Source organism: Lycorma delicatula, chromosome 8 (genome assembly GCF_047948215.1).
Source record: "Lycorma delicatula isolate Av1 chromosome 8, ASM4794821v1, whole genome shotgun sequence".
Taxonomy (NCBI): Eukaryota; Metazoa; Arthropoda; class Insecta; order Hemiptera; family Fulgoridae; genus Lycorma; species Lycorma delicatula.
The window spans coordinates 21,714,650-21,742,496 of record NC_134462.1 but is presented as its reverse complement, the minus strand read 5'-3'; the positions used below and the strand labels follow the sequence as shown (position 1 = coordinate 21,742,496).

General features: G+C 31.8%; 1 protein-coding gene and 1 non-coding gene across 2 annotated transcripts in view; one reads left to right on the top strand and one right to left on the bottom strand.

Moving 5' to 3' along the window:
- Trhn (tryptophan hydroxylase) overlaps positions 1-27,847 on the top strand; it is a 76,045-nt gene that overhangs the window by 29,100 nt on the left and 19,098 nt on the right. Inside the window, exons 3-7 of the mRNA XM_075373209.1 lie at positions 3,751-3,855; positions 6,410-6,623; positions 9,565-9,662; positions 13,616-13,683; positions 17,889-17,939. Of these exons, the coding sequence (XP_075229324.1) occupies positions 3,751-3,855; positions 6,410-6,623; positions 9,565-9,662; positions 13,616-13,683; positions 17,889-17,939 (536 nt within the window). The remainder of the gene's footprint in view (positions 1-3,750; positions 3,856-6,409; positions 6,624-9,564; positions 9,663-13,615; positions 13,684-17,888; positions 17,940-27,847) is intronic.
- Positions 295-378, bottom strand: TRNAL-UAA (transfer RNA leucine (anticodon UAA)). Its single transcript has one exon. It is a non-coding gene; the product is annotated as a tRNA-Leu (tRNA).

The window sequence follows — 27,847 nt, the reverse complement described above, 5'->3', positions numbered from 1 at the left end:
GTAGTTTATTTTTTGTTTTCTATTAAAAAAAAATTATTTGAATTTTATAATAAAATGATTTTAAAAAAATGCATTTAATTCCCAAAATAAAATAAATAAATAGCAAACGTAACTAAATAAATTTACGTATTAATTAAAATAAAAAAACTAAATTGTTTTACGATTAGTTGTATAAATTACAATATAAGCTAAAAATAATTATTTTTCCGTGATTGGCCTACTTTTTTAATTTTATTATCTAATTTTTTGGTTTTTATTCATATTATTATTATATAAACAAAGACAAAAAATTAATGTCAGGTGTGGGGTTCGAACCCACGCTCCCGTTTGGGAACCAGAGCTTAAATCTGGCGCCTTAGACCACTCGGCCAACCTGACTTGACTCTTGCGGAGTTCTAGCATAATTTATTTCAGTAACAGAGAATACTATAAAATAATTATAAGTAATAAAACAATACATTTTTTAATGAATTCCTGAATAAGAAGTCATCGTATACATATAAGTAAGTACTTACACAAACATTAACTTTATTGGGAACGGAGAAGTTAGTAATAATTATTATCTACTATCCATCGTTGAAGACATACGCAAAATAAACACGTATCTAACACAAATAATATTAAATATAATGATTAATCATAATATAATTGACATTGTGCAATATAACTTAACATTGTGCAGTTTTGGCAATACCGTTTTGCAGTGACTGCAAACAAAATAAATTTTAAAATAAATAATAATCCTTTGTTAATTAGTCATTAAATTACAACTTTTTGAATTTGGTGCCAAATTAAAAATAACCAAGCACAACTACTTAATTAATGAAGATGGATAAAGAGGATCAACCCAACATACCTTAATACTTAATCCAGTGATTCCCAAACTGTACACCGCGGCCTCTTCACAAGGGCGCCGCGAAATATTGTAAAAGCTTCATTATCCAAGAGATTTATAATTATTAATTTTAAAAAAAGGATAAATAATGATGATAAACGAGTTTTATTTATTTTTATCTCTTACTTACGAGTAGCCACACTTTTACTTAGGATAGGGCGCCATGGAAAATTTAATTGAAAAAGGGAAAGTTTGGGAACCACTGCCCTAATCACTAGGGACCGTTTTTTTCGTTTAAACAAAATGAAAAAAAAGACATAAATAAAAAACAATATTGTTTTAATTCGACTTTTTTAAGTGATTTTATTTAAATTAAAAAAACAAATAATACAAACTGGAAAGTGTGAGTTACTTGAGCGCCGACTTTCAAATTTTGAAGTTTTTTTGTCAATTAATCCACAATCTTACTTTTAAACCTTATTTTTAATAAATGTTAACATTTTTTTTTTATTATTCCTTTACTTTCCCGTGTAGCGCTGTAACAGTGTTATAACTAAAAAAGGGAAAGTATTATAATCGGTCCACAAAAAACCAGATGGAAATTTTCCGGATGTTCCTATGTACTTGTGTGTATACGTACGTGTATGTACGTATCAACGTGTATAAGGTGTCTTGACACCTTATATACCTCCAGAACTACTAGACCGATTTTGACCAAATTTGGTCAGGTTACTTCTGTATATGGGGCACTGGTGCTATTAAGTTTTTGACTTAAAAGGTCAAGGGGATGAGGCTGTAGAATCAGGTCATCCTCAGTATCTTGAGATTTCGCCTAATTAAGGTCTTATTTTTCTTTCTTGTTAACAATTAAAAAATAATATTTGCAAGAAATTTTTTTTTTCAAAATTGCACCACCAACCCAAAAGTGCTCTAACTAGTGGCTATGGATGTACTGCGTAAATAGTACCCCCTGTCACCGCAAGGAGTGCTACTGTAGCACTGACGTACAGCTGTTGTAGAAAAATATTATATTTTAGTTATAAGTATTTTAAATAAGTTGTGTGTGTGTGTGCGCGCGCGCGCGCAAGCTGTGCATCGCAAAAAAGCGGCATGACGAGAAAGACCTACAATTGTGTTGTCAGCTTTTTTTTATTATATATAAATACTACTTGAGAAACGATTTGTAAATATCCGTTTTCATTGAACATATTTACTTAATACTAAATTAATACATCATTATGATACATATTCTGACAGTAGTGTTTTCAGGCAAAATTAAGGAAAATTTACTTTAAAATTTAAGGCGGAATAAAAACTCCTTGCATCTCAGAGAACTTAAAATTGATAATTCCTTTACAAAGTTATTCTCTACCTTTTTTCTTATCAAGGATTTTCCTTTATTTGGTTAGTGTTTTTATTTTAGGATTATCCATATTTTAAATAAAAACTAAAATAAACATTTTTAAATTAAATAAACATTTAAAAAAATAAGGAATCGATTTTTTAAAATGTAAAAAATTATTTTTTGACAATTCTTCTTTAAATTTCGTCCTTTTAAAATCTACGCCAAACTAAGGATTAATAAGTTATAAGTAAGTTATAACTTATAATAAGTTGTAGATAGTTATTAGCTTTTCATTTGGTCCCCGGTTTTAAAAATTCAAAGTTAAAATAAAAAATAAAATATACAATTTTTTTCTATTTTTTTAAGTAAGTTTTGTTTTATTTCTTCTTTTTTCTTCTTAATATTGTGTTTCTGCTAAAAGCGTAACAGTTTTTAATAACCTTTTGAAAGTAATTTTCATCTGAATAAAAATCGTATTTATTCATTGTTGATAAAATCCCAACAAAAAAGGAGAATGGATAGAACTTTGCCAAACAAAATCAAATCGTTCGACTGCCACCCTTATACCCACAAAAATAATTTCATTTAATATTAGTATAATATAAGTTTAAAAAAATCTGATGTGCCAACGACATGACTTCCTTGTACACATATTAAATACACACTTTTTTTTTAAATGAAAAGTACATAATATTTTATTTCATTAATAGCTTCTAATATTTTTTCATTGTTATTATTGAATTATGTATCATAAAATTTTTCTGATTCGAACTGATGTGCCTTCCCCTAAGATCCCATATATTTCATTAATTAAATTTTTATTCGGCAATAACTCTGGAACCAGTGAAAATAAGTACCAATTATATTGTTGAAAAGCTCTCAATGAGGGCTTATTACTGCAGTTAAGATAAAGTCCAAAATCCAAATTGTTTTGGAATTTGGGCTTTTTTGGTTCAGTCGATTGCAATCAAAAGGGGAGGTGCACAACTAGATGTTAGAACAGTTCTAAATCCAAAATTTCAACATTCTATGGCTAATCGTTTTTGAGTTATGCGAGATACGTACATACTTACAAACGTACAGACATCACGCAGAAACTAGTAAAAATGGATACTTCCGTTGAAATTTGAAAACCGAAATTTTTCGCGATTACAATACTTCCTTGTATGTATAAAGAAGTAAAAAATTATCAAAATATTTAAATTAAAAATATATTTTTAAATAGCTCTCCCACAGTTACAGCAACTCCCTGATTTTTAAACCATTTTTGAGGAAATAGCTCTTTTATAAATAGTGATTTATTTTAGAAGTGATAAAGGACCCTACTAATTAATTAATAATCTGTATAATTAATAATTTTAAATGAAAAATAAATGTAGCCACTTTTTCATAATTATCTTTAAAAATAAGATTGATAATTAAAAATACCTCATACAAGTATTTATAACTTAAATAAAAATTATTTATTAACAATAAACAAATTATCAGTTGTGGTAGTAATGTATGAAAGAATGTTCCCATTCTTTGTTTATTTATGTTATCTAATAATAATTATAATAATTTTCATTAGGCAAGAGGAGAATCCTCAACTGTCAGCCAGGAATGTCACAATTCTGTTATATTCTCTTTGAAGAATCAAGTTGGAGGTCTTGCAAGAGCTTTACAAGTTTTCCAGGTAAATTAATAAAACATTATTTTTCATCTGCAATATACTACTTGAACTTAACTGACCATCTGTGTTGTCTAACCTGACCCCCTTTTATTTGTCTTAATATTTCATGTTTATTTAACATTTAATTTGTTTATTATATTTAAAATTTTTAATAATAATAAAGTATTGTATTTGAGGTATGAATCATGAAATCATTAGAAGTATAAATAATAGGAGAAACAAATTTATCTGCCAGATTAAATTTAAATGTTTTACAGATGTTCATTATTTTTGTTTCTTTAATGAATATCTTTAATATCTTAAACCCCAAGTGGACTAGGGCTTAAAATTTCCTTGGGATAACACGAATATATCCACATTGTGGTTACTTGTCTAAAGGTAGTTTAATAGGGCCAGTAAACAGACCAGGGTAATGAATTTCTTCTAATTAAAAAGAAAGTATGAGAAAGTAATAATGAAAAAAAGAATGCAGAAGTAACTAAAAGGGATCCTTTACTCAGGCTAAAAGGTCTGTTTAACAATCTGATATTTGTAATACAGACAATGGCTGCTCCAACAGCTGTTGTTCGACGAGAAGGAACTACTGGACCGGAATAAGAATTTAAGGGGAAATGTAAGGGCATGGACAATGGAAATTATTATACTTCAGCAGTTAAGGAATGAGGCCTAAGCAAGTAGTGCTACGAGGCTGTGTTCAACATGATTGTGTGCATCAGTAAGCACACAATCGTAACGAGTGAAGAGTACGTACATCACAAGCATTCCAGTGTGGACAGTGGTTGAATGCAGGAAGTTGTTCAGTGAGTTGGTAAATAGTAGTGAAAGTGACAGTAATAAATTCATTCACAAATTGTAGGGTAGTTCTGTTGTAAACAGTAAAAGAAATATCTCAATATTGCTTACTGCAATCTTGCAATATTGCAAAAAGCAATGTTTGCATAAAATGGAAACGTATGAACTTTACTTTTTTCTTTTTAACCTTCAGGACCACCAGGTTTCTTCAGACGATGAGATGAATGTTTTGTAGCATGTGAAAATGCCATGCCTGACTGGGATTTGAACCTGGTACCTCTAGATGAAAGGCCAAGATGCTACCACTCGTGCCACAGAGGCCGGCATGAACTTTAGACTTGTCTAATCTTATCTTGTTGTTAATGCAATATTAGTATTAATATTAGCGGTTATTTAATGTTTTTGCTAAATTAGACTGTATTCTGTTTTTATAACTCAACTATAAACAAATCTTGTCCTTATCTGAATTACTATTTTGTATATCATATACTCACTATTATTATTGATGTTATTGTTACTATTATTATTATTTATTTGTTTATTTTATTCTGTATGTTTTTAGAGTAATAAATTGTATTTATAAGAAATTTTTACTTTGTTGGTCTCTTAATATCCTGATCGAGCCATGAACATGTGACATAGTTAAGAATAATCAACATATACATAGACAAATTTTGCTGTATTTATTTATTATGTATGTATATACATGAGTAGATGCATGTTAGATATACATACATATTATATATGTATGAATATAATATGTATGTATTAAACATTTTCTTGTAGTTATCAATCTATTTTATTGGTATAAATTTAGGGTTTGTTGCTATTCTCCATTGCTTCTGTTTCTGAATTACTCTTTTAATCACAACAAATTTTCTACATTTTACATCCTTATTTATGTGTTTTATGTAATCCTTTTACCCATTACTCTATTAACAAATTATCTAAACCTGGATAACTATTGTAAATATATGACCAACCAAACTGGTTAATCTCTTTACAAGATTCTGTTAGAAATTTTGTACTCTTGTATTTGTTTTAAGACTTTCTCCTTTCATATTAAATCAACCCTGTGGAAGTACTGTACTTCAAAACCTATTTTTTCTTTGTTCTTTTCCTAACATCCATATTTCATTACCATAAAAGCACATTACATTTTAAGAAAACTTTTCTAATATTTAGATATATAGAAGATTTTTTTTCTGTACAAAACATTTCTTGCTCTGCCAGTCTGATTTTCTTTACCTTACTTTGTTCATTCTTTGTTTTAATTCCTTAATAGCAAAATTCTGTCACTTCTGGTATATAGTGTCCCTTATCTTAACATTTAATTTCCCATTATTCTCCTTCTTCTCACATTTCATTACCTTTGTTTTGCTTATTTTTCAAAATGGATTTCACTCCTACAATAAATTCATACAGTTTAGTATGTCTTGTAATTCATTTTTGGTTTCTGCTGAAAAACTAGTACAATGTCATCAACAAATCTTAAAATATTTATTTTCTCTTCTTCAATAGTAAATCCAGTTTAACTGTTTTGGTACAGCCATGTGAAAAGTTGAAAAGCAGTAAAGGAAAAAAAAACATAGCCTTCACTCACTTCTCTCTAAATTAATTATTCAGATGAAGATTTCTTCATTTTTTACTCAATTAGGAAAAAATGTCTAAGTTATTTGCATATGTATCTAATTTAATATTTCACTGTATATAAATTTTTATCAATAGTAAAATAGATTTTCTTTTTTTTATTAACTTTGAACAGGATTTAGGTGTAAATGTATTGCACATTGAATCACGTCGATCGGGTAGAAGAGAATCTGAATATGAAATATTAGTAGATGTTGAATGTGATAATAAAAGAATGGATGAATTAATTTCATTGTTAAAAAGAGAAGTGGCAGCAATTAATCTGGCTACCTTTGAACAAGGAACTGATTTACCACCACCGACACCTTTATCAACTACAGCAAGCTTCGGTCAGTAATTGATTTATTAATTTTATTTTATTATTTTATTTTAAATTAGCGGTATATAAAATAAATAAATTTAATATTTCTCATAATTCCTTCCAAGTTTAAAGTTTAAATTTTCTTATTTTGATAAAAAAAAATAGTTTTCCTCATAATAAGGTGAAACCTAACTAAATTTGACATTAGATCTTAAATAGCCTTAGTCTGAAATTCACAAAATAGTGTTAACTGAATAGCTGAAGTATATTAAAACCCAAAGAAATTCAAACTATTATATTTTTAATTAGAGTTGAACCTATGTCCTACAAAATGGTTAAACACCTGAATGACTTATATTTACATCTATTTATATAGGACTTGTGTCCTATACATAAAATTTGCTCATAAATGATGTCATTAAATTAAAAATCAGAATGTAGACTCAACTTGACATACTGTGTGAAAAAAACATTTTTATCCACCATAATAAATAGATAAGTTAATTCATTAAAGGTATTAAAAATGAAAAGTAAAGGAAACAAAGAAGAAGAAAATGGATGGGAGAAAAGGAGTTGAGTGTAGATTTATCCACCCAATTAAAGATTACCCATACCTATCCTTAGATATGCCTTCAGGTTATTATTTATTAACTGGTATATAGATACGGTGTTTATAAAATATGGCAATCCTTAAATATCTTTTCAACATGTAAACCTAGAAAAAAAAGAAATTTAGCAAATGTCCCTAACTTAAAACGACCTACTTTTTGATATTTTCACCATAATCCAACCACTCAGGGGAGCCCATTAAAGGCACAACTCAAAAAAAAAGAGTAGAGTGTGACAGATCATTTTAAAGAGCATTAACAATCAAAAATTTGACATAATAATGTTTGGGCTATGATAACTTTAAATAAAATGGCATTTCATATTTTTCACAAATAGTTTTGATTGAGATCTAAGACAGTTAAGTGATCTACCTCTTAAATAGTTTCATATCAGTGAAATTATAAAAAAAGAAGAAATTTAGCAAATCTTCCTAATTCAAAAGGATCTATTACAATTTTTACATTTAAAAGTTTTTCCATTGTTTACTATTATTATTTCTATATATATTCATTCCAAAATTTGGAAATGGAAAATTTTTAAATGGAAGCGGTAGGGTTGTGATAGATCATTTTAAAGGCCAATGAAAAATAAACATTTCACATAAAAAAAAATCAGGCCATGACAATTCTAACCAAAATAGTGGCCGCTTAATTATTTTTTTCAGATAGTTTAAACAGTGGCCTACAATACATCCTCAGTCATACCGATTAAATAGATATGTTCCAGGTAAGTTGATTTGTTAAACACAATTTTTCTATATTTAACAGATGAAAAGTTATTTACCTGTTACAATACTTTATGAAATCATACAACAAACATATATATATATATATATATATATATATATAATATAAATAATTACATTAAAAATAATTTTAACTCATTATCATTGAGTGGTTTAAAGAAAATTTTTTTCAAATTGATTTCATATGAACTCTATTACATCATAATTTCTCTATTTACCTTTTGTATTCTATACTTATTTTAATTAATCTGTTGTTGTAATTAATATTACCATAATCTTAAGCTATAAAAATATTAAATAAATATTAAATATTTTCGTAACCTTTTGTAATGTAATGATTTTTTGATTTATAATTATCAAAATCATTTTCTGTATTTATTATGGCCAATACATTCAATTCAATATATAAAATATAATATTCATGTTTATTAATATATATGTAAAAATTTAAATCCATAAATTGAAAGAAGTTAATGCTAATTAATGATTGAATGTACAACTGTTCGTCCTACTAAAAGCGCTTCCGGAAGTACTTTTGTACAAAACATTTTTAATATGACGTCCTACCGGCAGGACAAACTCCTTTTAAACATTTGCATAAACAGGCCTTCCGGAAGGCTCTGCAGAGTTAGACATTCCAAGATCGACAATCCGAGACGATATTCCGAAGGACTTAGAAATTAAATGTTTTCGTTCAGCCACAATTAATTCCGAAGTGCAAACGATAAAAAGAATTTCATGTTCTCAGATGAGCGTGCAATTTATCGCAGCTCTCGTAGCCGAAATGTTTTTTTTTCTGGGCGAAAGACAATCCTCACTTTTTTTAGAAAATCAAACATCATCCGCCTCATGTTATGATTTCGGCTGGGATGACAGCTGAACATCTCCTTGGTCCTTATTTTTTCGGTGGCGTAGTTAATAGATACAGTTTTCTGAGGATGATCGACGAGTGGTTGCTTCCAGAATTAACGGCAAAAGGGATCGTTAACATCATTACTTTTCATTAAGACGGCGCTCTAACGCATTTTGGTTTGAATGTTCGCAGACGCCTCAATGAAATTTCTCCGAATCGCTGGATCGGACGTGGCTCAGAAAAGTTACCGGCTCCATTGCCTTGGCCAGCAAGAGGTCCTGATTTCATCACATCTGATAATGTACTCTGGAGTTTTGTAGAAAAAGAGATCCGAAAACGCATTTACGTCAACAACGAGCAGCTCCAAGAGGCTGTTCAGTCAGCATTTGAAATGATCACCCCTGATAAGCTGTTGCGGATGAACAACCGGACACGGAGGCGCATACAGCTGTGCTTTGAACATGGTGGAACCCATACAGACATTTTAGATCCGCAGAAAATAAGCTGCACCTACCCTAATAGTTTCATACCTAGCGTAAAAGAACGTCCCACCTGCTCTGTACAATATAAAACATGAAAATTACTAATTTTGAAATTTAAAAAGTAGGTGCATCTAAAGTAAAATTTTATTAACTAAACAAAAAAAGGTCTCTTGCAGTTACAGGACAAAGAAACATGAATCTTTTTTTAATTAAAACTGTTAACCCCCTTCATATAACTATGTTTAAAAACCTGTTTAATATCGGTAATTTTCAATTACAGATTTTGATGATATACCATGGTTTCCTAAAAAGATTTCCGATTTGGATAAAGCTCAAAGAGTACTGATGTATGGAGAAGAATTGGATGCAGATCACCCGGTAAGTTTAATTTAAGTAAAGAATATACAATAGTATATTTTCAATAAAATTTTTCAGAACCTTTTGGAAAAACCTTATTTATAAAATTATTTATTAGTGCAATGTAATTTTAATAATATAATTATTTTATAAAAATAAAAATTATTTAGAATCTTTATATTTTCAAATTATACATTCATTTAAATTAAAATTTAACATACAAGTAACTATAGAATAGAGAATGCTCTATATTTTTGTTGTGTATAAATCTTCTTTTTTTTTAAATTACATTTAAGAAATTTCTTTATTCATTAATAGTACATTACGCAACGAACCTCGTATAATGATAGCCATTAAGGCACGAATGCGAAGTAAGTTACGACCCGAGCTTTGGCGAGTGTCATAAACTTCGCAAGAGCCAGGCTCAGAATCGATTTAATTAAGAAAAGGATAAAAAAATAGTGTAATGTATAGATACTTAATTATCTATTGATGTACTTTCAAATTAACCTCTCCTTACTAACTACTAAATCGGATTAAAATGAAAGTTAAAAAAAAACGAAAAAAAAACAAAAAAACAGCTGATACATTTAACAGTACCCGCTTCTGATTGGTCGGTAGTTAAAAGGAGTAGGCTTTTGATTGGTTGAACACATGTATTATAATGAAAATCTGTTTCATTACGACCTTCATTGTGATACAGATTCCAGGTGCATCATTCAAACACTATAATACAGATGCAAAAAAAAAAAATACTATATAATATTGTTGAAAAGATAGTGAAATATTCGGCAAGGGCAAAACTTTCCCGGCTGTACTTGTTCAACAAAATTTTTAAATGGAAATACAATCAAATTAAGTTGCTAAATAAAATTTATTTAAATTTTAAATAAAAATATTATTGTTATTATTATTGAGGCTTTTACGAATGCAAAAATTATTAAACAATATTTAGTGACATGAAATGAATAACTTTATTAAACAAAATAGATGAAAATTAAATTGTGAATATTATTTTATTATTAATAACTGTAAAATAGTATTTTTATTGGTTAAAGATCAAGTACAGGAAGCAGAATTCATCCAAAATTACGAAAAAGGTCAAAATGTTCAATAAAAAAAAAGATTTGGGTTTGTTTTAACTCCCGTAGATCAAATGATGGTTTTACCTTTAAAATTATGCAGTATTTAATAGTACGAGTATAACTGCTAAAAAAAAATCAAAAGTTTACTAAAAAAATTTTGTCTCGTCTGACTCTCGTTTGACAGCTACATCATGTAACATTTTTAATATCAACCATAACTTAAAAAAAAAAAAAAAAAAAAAAAGTTTTATAATTCTTTAAACCGATCCCTTTTCAAAAAGTTCCCATGATGCCATATTAATCCTAAATACAGTCGAATTTTCTATCTTGAAAATTAGAATTTAAAAAACTGATACTTTAAGTACGAGTCTCACTAAGCCCCCTTGTTGTTTGGGACTTAAAAGGTTTATATGGAGTAATTATTTCCTTCCTCTGCCGGATTTGGTGCTATCTTGTTAAACAAAGCTAAAATAATTATTGTTTATTAAAAAAAAAAAACAGATGGATACTGTGATGCCCCCTTACTCGATGGAGGACGAAAATCATGCTAAAACTAGGATATATGGATAGTCAAATTTCAACCTTTTTCCTGATAAGGCAAAAACAGTGTAGAAATAATATTGAACTTCCCCACGTCTAAATCCGATCGACTTAAACTATGAAATTTTAAATAATATAATAAATAAACTTTCGTCGTACTAAACCGTAATTTTTTACAACCCCTACACAAAAAATTTAAAAAAATTAAAAACTGCGAAAGCTACCCCCCCCTATTTTAATCTAGTCCAAAATTTTCATGGTTCGGCAGAGAGCTTGTTGAAGAGTGTGGGATATCAGCTGGATCATGTTACGAAATTTTGACCGAAAAATTGAAGATGCACCACTGGTTTTTTTCATCATGACAAGCACCAGCCCTCAGACCCATTCAGCCTTCAGAACTCGTGAGTTTTTGGCTAAACACTCAATCACTGTTCTTCCCCACCCACCCTACTCACCTGACCTCGCTCCTTGTGACATTTTCTTGTTCCCCAAACTCAAAAGACCTTTGAAAGGAAGAAGATTTGAGGCGAATCCCGAGATTGAGGCAAATGCGACGAAGGAACTGAAGAACATCACAAAAAGAAGCGTTCCAGGACTATTTCCAAAAGTGGAAACACCGTTGGGATAAGTGTGTGCATCGGAGAGGAGAGGACTTTGAAGGGGGATCCAGACAAGTAACTTCTAAAAAAGTACATTTTGTTTTATGACGTTAGTCTACGTATTTTTTGAACAGACAAGATAGTAAAAATTAAATTTATTTATTATGAAAGCAAAACATACTAAACTTCATCAGCTTTTAATGAATGTTAAAAAATCCGATGTGGACACCACATGACTTACTTGGACGTCTATTAAATTACATATATACTTATTTTTTAAAATGAAAAATACATTAAATTTTATTTCATTAATAACTTCTGATATTTTTTCATATTTTATTTTTTATTGTTATTATTGAATAATATTTTTTTTTTTCATTTTTTTTACAACCAGAGGTTAATAGTTGTTAATAAATCAGTATATTTAAATTTAAAAAAAAGGAAATGAAGTCGGATTCGAATCGATGTGCCTTCCCCTCGTAAGATCCAAATATTTCATTAATTAAACTTTTTGGCTATAACTCTGGAACCAATGAAAATAAGTACCACTTTTGATATACCGTTGAAAATTCTCAATGATGACTTATTACTGCAGTTAAGAAAAAGTCCAAAATCCAAATTGTTTTGGACTTTCGGCTTTTTTGGACACTTTTATTTCAGTCGATTGCAATCTAGAGGGAAGGTGCACAACTAGATGTTACAACAGTCCTAAATCTAAATTTTCAACATCCTACGGCTAATCGTTTTTGAGTTATGCGAGATATATACTAAATACATACGTACAGACGTTACGCCGAAACTAGTCAAAATGGTTTCAGGGATGGTCAAAATAAATATTTCCATTGATATCTGAAAATCGAGATTTTTCGCAATCACAATTCTTCTTTTACTTCGTACAAGAAAGTAAAAATTTCACTAATTAAATCAATGCACTTTTTAACTCATTTACGATCTTCTCATGCACTTACAAGTTCCACTATGAGGGCAACATTATCTAAAATTCGAGCAATTACTTTATCTCGAGTTACGAGCTTATAAACATTTTATTCGTTTAGTCCCATGATCAATAATCTAATGGAGTGAGGTCTGGAGATCTTCAATTAAAAGGTCCTCCACGACCTATCCTTTATCCACCAAAATGTTCATTTAAAATTTCTGTTTACATGATAATTAGAAGGTTCAATCTTTTCTCTTATTTTTAATTCTAAAATAATCTCCCATAGTGTTCTTTTTATGGTGGACACTTGGGAATCTTCTTTTATACATAAATATAAACTGCTTTCTATTTATTAAAGGCTATGTGAAAGAGTAAAATATAAAATACTGTAGTTCGTTATTTTATAGATTGATAGTGACGTCTACGTTAAAGCGTGGGTAATAAAATAAACAATATTATAGATTCCCAGCATTGTTTTTTTTCCACCTGTAATAATTTCATCCATCTCATTATTTTTATTAAAATCAGACTAAGTGTAAATTTCCGAGTTTATAAGTACAAAATAAAGTGAATTTTAATTTATGATTTAAAAAACTGATTGTTTATAATTCCGTTAAAGAAGAGAATTTAATAATTTGATCGTTCACAACTATAATACAAAAACTTTAAAAAAAAATTATTAAAGAATTTGTAATTTTTTTTTTTAATTGTATTTTTAAATCAAATGGACGAAATATTATATAAATATCAACAAATATTTCTACAAATATGTTATACGAATATTTTGTGAATGAAAGTTTATCATTTTTCTAGGGATTCAAAGATCCGGTCTATAGAAAACGGAGAGAACAATTTGCTAACATCGCTAATTCATACCGATAGTAAGTATAAAATTATAATAAAGTAATTAACTATCTATATAATATAGATACAATATAATTTATTTATTTTTATTGTGTATTTTTTTTATAGCTAATATTTGATTATTTCGTTTACATACATTTAACAGCGAACGTTCGTATACAGAGTGATCAACTCAAGATGGCCACCAATGGGATTTTAGAAGTTATAAGTTATATGAGAAACAAGCTCGTGTATTTTAAACGCAGCCGTTACGGAGCTTCGAGCTGACGATTGTAAAATCAAATATGGCGGCAAACTTCATTATTTAAAATGGAAATTTCATGATTTTATCTCATGGTTTTTAATGTTTTTACCGTAAATTTTTAAACTTGTTTCCTTAAATTTTGCGTGAAAATACATTAAATACCATCATGAAAAGCTAAAGAAAATTATTCTATAATAATTCATTACAAAGTATTGTCGGTAAAAAAAAAAAAAATAATAATATTCTCATCTATGTAGAAAAAATAATTTTTAGTTTTAAATATAAAAATTACGTTATTTTGTACTTCCTCTACAAAATAAAAAATAAAAATAGTCTTTAAAATTGGCCCATTTACTAAACGATTAGACTTTTTTTTTTCTTTTTTTTTCTCTTTCCGTAGGGGGAGGAAAAAGCTCTACCAGCTGCCGTCAGGCCCGCACTGACGGCAGTGTGGGGCTCTCACCCGCTAAAAAACCTCCCCCCCCCTATCATGCAGAGGCCGGATCTAAGCCATATGGTTTGTACAGTCCCTGCATCATCACCCAGACACTCTACTATCCGAATCCGTATGACTAGAAGGCGTCCCCAGGGGGTGATCGACGAGCGACGACTCCGAGGAGCTCCCGTCGCCCACCACCAGTTGCTGGCCTCCCGTGATCACCCGTTATCGAACTCCACGTCTGTATAGATCCGCATCTGTTCAACCTGTCGTCGCCTCTCTTCATTGGCCTTCCCTCCTATCATTGATGTAAACGATTAGACTTAAATCATACATAAAAAAACCTGGCACATAAAAAAGAGTTGTACAGTGTGGGTAAAAAGTACAGTTAGATATTTCGATAAACATATCTATTATTTGATTACGATTATAAGTGTTATTGTTTATTATTTCGTAGGATTGTAATTTTGTATGAATACAAAAAAACAGTAATTTCAACACTGATGTCTGGTTAACATTAACATTATTGTGAATAACATTGTTAACAAAGGTTCAAGGTTCATTTATTGGCTTGGAAACAATTCATTTGGCCGTGTGCGGACACTCACAGCAAAATGTGATGGAGCGCCGTCTTGTTGAGGTATAACGTTGTCAGCTATTCCTCTTGTCGTTAATTCTGGAAGGCACCACACGTTAATCATCTGAAGATAGCTGTGCTGGTTCACAGAACCATCAAAGAAATACGGTCCAAGCAGATAGTCTGCCGTTATCCCTGCCCAAACCATAACATGCAGAGGATTGCGCTCGATTTCCTCATAAAAGTGCGGATTGTCTTTTGCTCAAAAAAAGACGTTACAATTTTATGAGCTACGATAAATCGCACACCCGTTAGAGAACATAACGTTTTTTTGATCATTTGTATGCGGGAAGCGTGCGAGCAGCATTTCACATGCATGCACACGTTGATCCAAGTCACGATCACTCAACTCATTCGCTGAGGATGGCCGAAAAAATGAAACATTCAAATCTTTCCGCGTGTGGTGTCGCACAGTCGATAGCGGAATGCCTAATTCTACAGACCGCTTACGGGTTGACTTCATCAGTGATTGTTCAATTGATTCCGCCACATCAAGCACAAGTTTCGGTGCGAGTCGTAGGCCTTCCGCTACTTAGTTCATCGTGAACACTTCCCGTTGCAAAGGTTTTCTTCTCCCATGCGAATAACGTTGGTCGTGATGGCGGCGGTTTTCCAAACCGCATAGCGAAGTCCCTCAAAATGTCATCGTCTTCTTTGTGTCCTGACCTTCGTGAACCCATACAGAAGTCACCAAGAGCTCCTCAACAGTGAAAGTACTTGTATCCGTCATCTTTTAACTCGAGACTTTTGTTTCTGCTCAGCCTCCGGGACTCACCGTCAGGTATTACTTCAGAGGATGAATGAGGATGATATGTATGAGTGTAAATGAAGTATAGTCTTGTACAGTCTCAGGTTGATCATTTCTGAGATGTGTGGTTAATTGAAACCCAACCACTGAAGAACACCGGTATCCACGATCAAATCCTGCCTTTACTAGGATTTGTTAACTCGATACTGTCACGTTTTTCCCACGCTAATCAAAGTAACATGCGGAGGACTCAGCTTATGGCGGGAAATAATAATAAAGAGTCAATCTGTTCAACAATAGTAAAAAATATACCGTTTTTTGTATTGTTTTGTTTCCATAACAATGTCTAACATAACATGTGTCCGTAACATGTCTACTGTACTATGCTATTAACTTGTAAATGGATTTTTCGCCCACAGTGTATAACTTTCCCACTCTATTAGAATTATTTTCCAGCCCTGAATGAAATTTCCCGAATAAATAAAAAAAGTGGCGTACTAATATAGTAGAACACCTAATCAGTACAAGAATGTAAATTTAAATCCAAAAACAAGAAAAAAGTGAAAGAAATTTATGCCCTCATCCTTTTATGGGGGTTTGAATAATACCAGACACAATCAGAAGGTATCTTAATTACCTAAAGGGTATTAAATTAAGTGAAAAAGTTTATTTACCTTTTGAGTAAAATTTTGAGAAACGGGACCATAAAGTACATAACTTCCTGCCTCCTTAAACGATTGTGACCAAATTTTATCTGAATTGGACCATCTGGTCGAGAAATACCAAGCAAAAGACAGGATAACATAAGATACATGCTTTCAGAATTTTTCAATACTAAGACCATATTTTTTATTTAGAGAGAGTTATGAATCGTCAAGATCTGCAAAAGTCACTGCATGCAAACTTTGGCCACTTTTCGTATTATACATTACATATAATATACATTATATAGTATATTGAGTAGATATACAGTTTAACTAAGAAGCCGGGAAAGAAAGAAACGGGAAAAATTAATTCCTTCTTTGCTATTAAATTTTGTTAAAAACATAAAACTATTTTTATTTAAATATCACTTTACGAATAAATTAAAATATTTAACATTATCAAACTTTAATGCCTTAATATTTGTCTTCCTGAACTATTTATTCCTTTCTGTAATATCAATTAAGCGTTGAAGAAACATAACATCTGTAATCGCTTACCATTCGTTGTAAGCCAATGTCACCTCAAAAATTTATTACTGGCAATCTGTTACACATTTCTTGTTTTAGTTTTAATATATACAAACTTGTTAGCACCTAAATTATTGTCATTCTCATCCCGGTTTACAACCATTATAATTTATGTTCATCATTTAATTCTTATTACGCGTATTTATCAATAAATTAAAAGCGGTAATCATGATAAAAAAATATTTTTACCAAGATAATTATCGTCATCGAGATAAATACGCCTTTCAAAGGTAAACCGCGTAAATAGATCATCGATCATATATCGAATAATCGGGAGTGTACAGTACGTAACTATAGATACAAATATTACATTTGGTCGGCCTCCGTGGCGCGAGTGGTAGCGTCTCGGCTTTTCATCCGGAGGTCCCGAATTCGAATCCCGGTCAGGTATGGCACTTTCACACACGCTAAAAATCATTTATTTCATCCTTTGAAGTAATCCTAACGGTGGACCCGGAGGTTAAAAAGAAAAAATATATATTTCGTTTATCAAATGCGTTAAGATCAAGCTCTGTTTATTTGGAAGGGATTTTATTTAAGGATTTGGTATAATGAAGAAAACATATTATGTTTTTGCGAATCTAAAACTAAAAATATTAGATTTTATAGATTTAAAAAAAAACACGGTATTAGATTACATATGAAATCATATTATAATATTTATGTAATTAAAATTGATAGATAATAAATAGAGATTTTCGTTTTTTATTTACTAATATGTAAAACATAAGTATGTGAGGCTTTCTTATGTTTTCAGAATGGAGTTTCAGTAAACTGTAAATTCCCCCCCCCCCCATCAACAGCAATTTGGTAGTAAGGTAGAAATAATGCTTCCCGCATACAATCAACAGTGCTTTGAAACTCAATCTCATACTATAATCATTTTTAAACTTAATTTGTTTATTTAATTTTTTGCTTTCAGTGGTCAACCTATACCTCGAGTACAATATACAGAAGAGGAAATAAAAACCTGGTACGAATTTTTCATTCACTACTTTTTTAACCTTGATTTTTGTAAATACTTAACATACAATAGATAAGGTAATAATAATATTAAAATTATATTTAATAATATTAAAACCATATTTTTTTTTAACATTAACTCTAACATTTATCCAATGTAATTAAATATTTCTTCTTATTATTATTATTATTATTCTATATTATATTATTAATGTAATTAAATTTATCTAACATTTCAAAAAATATTTATACTTCATATTCATGAACATAAAAAAGGGATTCTTTAGTAAAAAAAGATAGAAATAATAATAATAAAAATACTATAGAAAAAAGTAAACAAAGTTGATTAAACGAAAAATTTTCAGATAAATTTAAAAAAATGAGGTAAACAAACTGATATTTAACAACGCACGCACACATACACACGTTAGTATAGTTATATCTCAGACATCTAACTAATTAGCATTAAAATGTATATTATACTAAGTGCCAAATAACTTGGCAAGTGATTTTTTACGAGTTAGTGTTTCTCAAAAAAAATAAAAATGGTAGAATAAATTACACAATTAAATTCAAAATTTCTTATATAAAACGTATAAAACAACTCTTGATCGTTTTCTTTTTTATTTTTATTGCCCTGAAAATATAAAAAAAAACAAAGCCTTTTAGGAGATTTTTGGTCAAATAACATTTAAACTAGCTAAATAACCGATAACGATAAAAATTTCTTATTTTAATATGTTTGTACAGAGTGTCCCACGAAGAAATGGAGAAACTTTCAGGACATGTTCTACTGGTGAAAATAATGAAAAAGTTCATATAAACATAGGTTTGTAAACGCTTTATTTTCGAGTTACGGCTAGCAAAAAATTCCGCCCGGATTTCAGCTCTTCTAATAAAAATAAGCCCTACTGTATGATTTTTGGGACCCAAATTAAGGAGTAATTTTGGTGGTTTCTTATCTAATTTGAGCCGGAAAATAGGATAAAACTGGTCGTAGAACTGTAACTGCAGTCGTTTTTAAGATATCCAACGTAAAACACAAAATTCAGTGCCGACAAACAAGTTTTTTTTTAGGTTTGTAATACAATAGCTTTGTTAAATGTCAAATAAATGCGGAAGATTTATAGCAAACATTTATTATGACATTTATAACAAATGTCATAAAGATATATAACAAGATTCCTCATTTATAACAGATGCGGAATTTAAATTATTACATTACATATAATAATTTTTATATAATTAATATAATAATATTTTAATTATAATAAAATTACTATATAAAATATTTATTTATGTAATAAAATATTCATATATGGATTAAGTTTAACAAATTTTCTTAAATAAAGTTTTCTCTAAATCGATCACTTCCTTAAATAGAGGCTAAAATAAGAAAAAGAAAGTTTTCAAAATTCTTCTGCATTTTTGATCCGGAGTCTAAAATTTTTTTAAATTGTAGGCACATCTTGATAGCTCTATAAAAGAAGCATAAACATTCAAACATTTTTTTGTAAATATTTAAACCGAAGAGAGTAAGAATGAAAGAACAAAAAACATATTTCAATTTTATGAGATTGGAGTTGATCTTTTGAAAAATGTTTTTTTTTTTTATTATTTATAAATGCATTGTAGATAACAAATCTGCTTTAATAAGGTTTACTAAAGTGCATTCCATATATTGTAGTAATACGAAAAAACTAATTAAAAAATCTGATGTGATACTACATGACTTCCTTGTACGCCTATTAAATTATAAATAGACATTTTTTTAAATGAAAAGTACAAAAAAATTTATTTCATTAATAACTTCTAATCTTAAATTTTTAATATTATTAATGAATTATTATTTATCGTAATTTTTGTTTACAATCAGAGGTTAATAGTTATTAATAAATCAATATATTTAAATTTAAAAAAAAAGTTAAAAACGAAAAAAAAAGGAAATGAAGTCGAATCGAACCGATGTGCCTTCCCCTGGTAAGATCTAAATGTTTCAATAATTAAAATTTTATTTGACTATATCTCTAAACCAGTGAAAATAAGTACCACTTATGATGTATCGTTGAAAACCTCTCAATGAGGACTTCTTACTGCAGTTAAGAAAAAGTCCAAAATCCAAACGTTTTGAATTTTGGGCTTTTTTTGGACACTTTTGGTTCAGTCGATCGTAATCAAAAGGGAAGGTGCACAACTAGATGTTACAACAGTCCTAAATCCAAAACGTCAACATCCTAAGGCTAATTTTTTTTAGTTATGCGAGGATCATACGTACGTACAAACGTCACGCCGAAACTAGTCAAAATGAATATTTCCATTGAAATCTGAAAACCCAAATTTTTCGCGATCACAATACTTCCTTTACTTCGTACAAAGAAGTAAAAATGAACTTAAATTTGTTTAAAACTAAATTATAAGAAAACAAATGACACAATTTTACTAAAAATGTTTAAGTTATACCTTTAAAATTACTGTTTATTAATCGCCCCAAACATTTCACATAATGCAGTCTACCCGTTTCATGATTACTCATTTTGTTTTTAAAAATTAATTTTGATATCTGATTATAGGATCCTTAACTCTTAACCGGTTCGTTTACACTTTTCAGTTTATACATATCTACTTGAGATTCTAAAAGAATATTTTGAAAATTATTTAAACTCGGATGGTCTTTGTAAAACCTTTCATTAAATTATGACTGAAATGATTTCAGCAATTTCTGGTTCTTTTTAAACTACGAGAGCGATCTTAAAAGTAGTGAGAAAACAACTGCAGTTCGAAAAAGCTTTATTCTGAACCTACATTTACAAATTCCTTTTCAAAATAGTCTCCCTTACGTGCAACTTACTGCTTCCAGCGCTTGATTCACCTTTTAAACACGAAATACAGGTCATCTTTCGAAAGCCCTTTGAATTTCGCCACCAGAGCTTTTACGACCACTACATTCGTCTCAAATGTTTGCTCTTTCAGGTCCTTCTTCACCTTTGGGAACAGCCAAAAGTCCCACGGAGCAAGATATAGGCTGTATGGATGTGCGAGGAACCGTTTTAATTTTTTTTGTTAATATTCAAAAATTTGCAGACTATCTGAGCGACATGCGGACACGCATTATTGTGATATAACAGAAGTTCTACAATTTTTTCTAGAGCGTCGGCATTATCTTAAGCATACCAGAGAGCACTTCAGTCGTCCCTGTAGGCACCTGATTTCGGTAAATGAATCCTTCATGACCAAAAACGATTATCATTATGGCTTTACCTGCGCTGCGTGGAGCTTTCACTTTTATTGGTTAAGAAGTTGCTTCTATTGGAAGCTTTGCTGTTTCATCTTAGGATCATAATGGAACATCTAAGATTCGCAAACGGTTACTACATTATGCAAAAAGCGTGTTCCTTTCTTCTTGTAGCGAGCCAATAATTCTTTGCAGACAAGTACTCCATTTGGTCAGGTATTAAGAGCCGCGGAATCCAACGACACGCAACGAGTTTCTTATGCATCCGCTCATTCAGAATATTCGTATTTATTGCTTTTTGAGATGTGTAGCAGTTCCCACAATTGTCGCACACCAATACAACGATCTTCTTGATGACCCTCGCTGCGTTCATCGTAACGTCGTTAATCGACGTACTCAGTCGACTCGCTCTCACTATGTCTTTCACGCTTTCTCTTCTAAAAAATGAAGCATGCCGTACGAAAAGCTAATGAATAGAAATTGCACACCATAGTGATGCGTACGTTGAGATCGGCCGGACAAGATCAGAAATTAATACATCCGTAGATCTTTTAAAACGCGCCGTTACAATAAAAAATTAGGTAATATGTCTGCACCGGTATGGCCATGACATGCATAGAGTATATGACAAGAAGGACTTTTGGAATAGAAGAGGCCGTGACCATTCCTAGTCTAGGCCATACAAAAATATATAGCGACGATGGAAATGAATTCTGCAGTTGTTAACAAAGAAGAAGATTTTATGATAGCCTTTTTCTATAAATTTTGAGGCAAAGTTTCATAGTTGGGTTACGATATAAAAGTTTCTATTAGGTAGTTAACCGGTCGGAATTTCGAAAATCATACATTTTTCCCCTGATTTGTACGTTGCAATCTGTTCAACTAGCGAACAGTAAGCAACCCTCCCTCAACTGCCCAATCCGATGAAAATGAAATATATGACACGTAAATGAGGTGTAATCTTGTACAGAATCAGGCCTACCATTCTTGAGACGTGTGGTTATTGAACTCCATCCACCAAAATACACCGGTATCCAAATAATTTTGTTTACTATTCAAACCCGTACATTTATTATTTAATTTGTTTTTATTATAAAATTGTTACATTGTATATTAAAAATATTGCATTCTTCTTTATTATACGTCGAACCAAAAGTTGAGGAAGGTAAATTTAAATCTAATCTCTTCAATTATAGCGGATTTCAAAACATGGGTTCATAAGATTAATTTTTCTTGAAAGAAAAGTAATTTGTTACATTCTATCACTTTTTATAACGAAGAAAATGATTTCAAATACATCTTACATAGGAAAAATTATAATGGTGTGAAATATAAATCTATTATTGTAATATTATTCATTCAATTTATTCCAATCATTCAGTTCAAACTCAACTCACACAGTGATAGACTCACAGTTCATAGTTCATTAATTAAATTCATCAAAGTTTATACTTCAATCGGCAAATCTTCACTACTACATATATATATTTACTAGCAGACCCGGCAATGCTTCGCTATTGCATGATTTGATTATATATATAGATTAAATGGACACAATTGAAAGTTAAAAAAATATTACAGAACTTCACAAAATTTAACCTTTCACTTTATAAAAAAAGTCAGAATGTAAATAAATTGAATTGGCAAAACAGGACTACCTGTCGGATTTAATTCAAACCACTCTCTAAACACAATAGACGATGGAAAATAACTTTTTAACGAAAAGAGATATGGCTGCAAAATAATCACAATTAATACTGAACATTAATAAACTTACAAAACATTACGGAACTTCACAAAATTTAACCTTTCACTTTATAAAAGTCAGAATGTAAATAAATCCAATTGTCAAAACAGCACTATCTATTGGATTTAATTACAACTACTCTCTAAACACAGTAGTCGGTTCAAAATAGCCCTAACGTTTTTTCTACTGGTCAAATCGCGGATTTCATTAGCTTTAAACCTTCTCCGGACAACGCTAACCATTTTGAAAAAAACCCGCGCATAAATCGGTTCAGCAGTTTTTTAATCTATAGTGAACATACATACGAACATTGCCTTTTATGTATATATAGAAGAAGAAAGAGTGTTTGTATATTTGTTTGTTTGTTTCGTTAATATCTCGTCACCGGCGCCACCTTTTCACGTAACTAATGTATATTCTGAATATGAGCAAAGTCAGTCCATAACTTGAATTTTTCTAATTAAATCAACCCCAGTGCCACCTAACGGGTCCATTTTTCGTAAAAATAATATTTTTTAAAATTAAGTTTTAATTTTAGATAAAATTAAAACTTAAAACTACTATCACAGGAAACAAAATCCGGAACGGGTATAAAAGGCCCATTCTCGGATAACAAAAACACTAAAAAAAAAAAACACTAACATGTAACTTAAAACTACGTTAAAAACTAACATATTAAAAATAAATAAAACTTAAAACTAAAAAAGGAGATAAAACTTAAAACTATTATGTTTAAAGTCTTACAACTAATATCACAGACGAATTTGTAAAACATAAAAAAATATGAATATATATATATATATATATATATATAATTTGACAAATTCCGATAGGGAGTGTAAAAGGCTCGCTACTCGGATAACAAAAACAATACATAGGACTAAAGTAATTAAATTTTTATGTTATGTTAAATTTTTTGTATTAACCCTATACTACGAAAAAACAGAAACATCCGGTTTAAAACCTCTTTATCATTACACAAGATACCACGGATGTTTCTGGGTAGTTTAAATTTACGACGCAATGCCGCATAACATATGCAGTCCACGAGTATGTGGCGCACAGTCACGCGGCTGTTGTATCGTGCGCATATAGGTGCTTGTCCTCTTGTCAACACGTACTCGTGTGTGACCCTCGTGTGTCCTATCCGCAATCGACAGAGAACTACTTCCTCACGCCGGGGTTTTCTGTATGAGGAGTCCCATGGTAACACAGAATCTTTAATCTGACGGAGTTTATTATCAACGGTAGCCGTCCAGTCACCTTGCCACCTTGCTCTTATTGATTGTTTTACATAGTAAATAAAATCAGAAGTATCAACTCGGGTGGTGAAAGGAGGCTGGTTACATGCTTCTTTGACAGCGGAATCTGCATGTTCATTACCTGGAATCCCTACGCGGCTAGGGACCCAGCAAAAACTTACTTCTGTGTTGCGATTATTCAACTCAGCGATTGCGTTATAAATTTCAATGACGATAGGATGTTTGGAATAACATCCTACGTCAGTAGCTTGGAGAGCACTACACGAGTCACTGCAAATAAGAGTTTTTCTATATTTAGGGTTAATGATGTTTAGAGCCTTATTTATAGCGTATAGTTCAGCGGTAAACACACTCGTAATACCGGGTAGACCAAACATATAAGTTCTTTCATTGACAACAAATGCACAGCCAACTGTATCGTTTTGTTTCGATCCATCAGTGTATACAACCGCGTCTGGTTTCATTTTGGAGAGAACACACTGAAACATTTGCTGGAAGACAATAAGTAGTGTTGATTGTTTATTGTATGTCGTAAGGTCAAAAGTGAAATTTATAAGGTTTATTCTCCACGGAGGATATGAGCAAGGATACGTAGGAAAAAATGACGGTGTGTCAACATTTATATGCTGCAGCAGACGCCGGATACGGACACCTACAGGTGCAGTACGACGTGGATGGTTCTCATACTTTCCTAGATTAGGATTTCTAAAGACTGAGTCAAGAGCCGGGTGATTTGGCTGTCCTCTGAGACGAGCAAAATAACATAATAAAAGCTGGTCTCGTCTATCCCAAAGTGATGGTTCACCACAGTCTACAAGTAAGCTTGCGACAGGACTTGATCTAAACGCGCCTGTGGCAAGCCGAAGGAAAGCATGATGTACACTATCCAGCATTTTAAGCACGGTTTGACGAGCTGAAGAGTAGGCGACACAACCATAATCTAAACGGGAGCGAACAAAGGAATAGTAGAAACGTATCATACATGACCTATCGGCTCCCCAGTTGGTGTTAGTAAGGACTCGCATCATATCTAGAAGTTTGGAACATTTTGTTTTCAATTCTTTTAAATGTTTGACCCAAGTAAGACGGCTATCAAAAAATCATCCACACGAACACGAGCCGTTCGGTGATTTAAGAATCCCCGGATAAAAGCAAGCATATTGGCCTTGATTCCCCATTCTTTGAGAGTGTTAAGAATACCACGTCGCCAGGCTGTGTCATACGCCTTTTTTATATCGAAGAAGATAGCGACGAGGTGCTGGCGATTGAGGAAAGCGTTTTGTATGGCTGTTTCTAGTGACACTAGATGGTCAATGGAAGATCGTCCTTGTCGGAAACTACACTGTTCTGGCGATAGAAAGCCATGTTTCTCCAAGTACCATGTAAGCCTGCGGTTTACCATTCTCTCCATTATTTTACACAAAACGCTTGTTAATGAAATAGGGCGGTAGCTTGAGGGGTTGGTTTTGTCTTTACCAGGTTTTAGTACTGGTATAATAAATGCTTCTGACCAGCCGGGTGGGAAGACTTGTTCGGAGAATAAATCGTTGAAAATATTCAAAAGTTGTTGTAGTGCCGAATTAGGAAGGTGTGAAAGCATTGAAAGGCGAATGTTGTCCGGTCCAGGGGAAGTGTCCCGTGAGTTTTTAAGTGCATGTAACAATTCCTTAAATACGAATGGAGTGTTTAATTCACCAACCGAATCACCAATGTTTAACGATAATACTTCTATTTGTATCTTGTACCTTTGAAAATCGTTATTATATGATGAGGTGAGAGACACCGAGCGGAAAGAATTTGCTAGACTATTTGCCACTGTTGAAGGTGATGAAAGGAGTTCTCCATCATCAATAAGACCGAGAATAGATTGTTTCGGTGATCCGAAAATTGCACGAATTTTCTTCCATACATTAGACGTGGGAGTAGTGCATGAGATAGTGCTCACGTATTTCGTCCATGAATTCCTCTTAGCGTTCAAGAATACCCGACGGCACACCGCTCTAGCCCTGCGGTATAAATTTAGTTGTTCTGCTGTAGGCCTACGATTAAATTTGGGTAGTGACTGCCGTCGATTCCTAATAGCATTTTTGCAATCATCGTTCCACCATGGAACGAAAGGACTTCTAGGATTACCCGATTTTTGTGGGATATATCTGTTGGCATTCTCAAGTATCATGGACGTAAAAGAGGAATATTGGTCGAGGATGTTTGCTCCATCGTCATACTGCGATTGGAATGCTTTATGGTATCCACTCCAATCTGCCTTTTCAACAATCCATCTCCGTGGCCTTCTTTTAATCTCGCAGTCTACACCGAAACCAATAATAATTGGTCTATGATCACTGCCGTGAAAGTCATCACAAACAGACCAATTAAAATGAGGGAGTAAATTCGGCGAGCATATGGAGAGATCAATATTAGATACAGTACCACATGATGACATGAATGCGTGTGATCCATTATTCAGTAGACAAAGGTCAAAGTCTTGTCTCACTCTGTTTATCATATTTCCTCGAGTGGAGCAGAAGATTGAGCCCCAGGAAATATGATGGGCATTGAAGTCTCCTAGTATTAATGATGGAGATGGTATTTGCGTGAGGAGATTTGAGACATCTAAAGCACTGAACTCAGTGTTCGGTGAGAGATACAGGTTGCAGATATGCAATTTGAAGGAGATAGAGACCTCTATTACAATAACAGGAATGACAGTGGTTAGTTGAATTCTTGTAGCCGACACCCCATTCTTCATGAAGATAGCCACTCCACCAGTCTCCCTACTGTCTACTAGGCAGTCGTATCTCTCACAGAAGTATCCTCCGAGTGTAATTGGGTCATGTTGTAGAAGGTGAATTTCTTGGAAACACATGATTAGTGGATCATGTGCGTGCGCCAATATTCTAATATCTTCAATGCAGGACCGAATACCTCGAACATTCCACTGAATAATAAGCTCCCTTTACGGGGAGCTTATTAGGTGGCTTACTGCCAGCTGTGATAGTCGCTACTCGTGCCGGTACGACTTTGGGAACAGGAACTTTCGTATGTATCACACTGTTAGATTCACTAACTGCGACGGAGGACTTTTTATTCATTTTTGTCAGGTCTGAGATAGTGGCTGTAAGTGAAGCTACTTGATCAGAAAGCATCTGAACAAGTTTTTTAAGCTCATTGCAGGATCCGCACTGCTGATTATTAACATTTGTAGGAATTTGTTTAGATGTACCGGTGGCAAAAGATACATCTGGTTTAACCAGGTTCCGTGAATTGTTTATCTTTTTTATATTCTCTACGTGCATCCGGGAACGATAGTTTTTGCTCCGTACAGATTTTGAGAATTGCCTTTTCTTCTTTAAAAGTTGGGCAATCTCGGGAGCGGGCTGTATGTGGACCACTGCAGTTTGCACATTTTTCACTTTCTTCGCAGTTAGTGTCGTTGTGACCTTCTTTACCACATCGAGCACAGATCTCAGTTTTCGTGCAAGATGTTGTAGTGTGACCAAAACCTTGGCATCTGAAACATCGCCGTGGGTTGGGTATGAATGGTCGTACCCGAACCGAGAGGTAACCCACTTTAATCTTCTCTGGTGGAACAGGGAGATTGAATGTTAGTATAAGAGACGGTGTCGGTTCTTCCGTTCCGTTCTGCCGTTTCATTATACGTTTCACTTCAACAACAT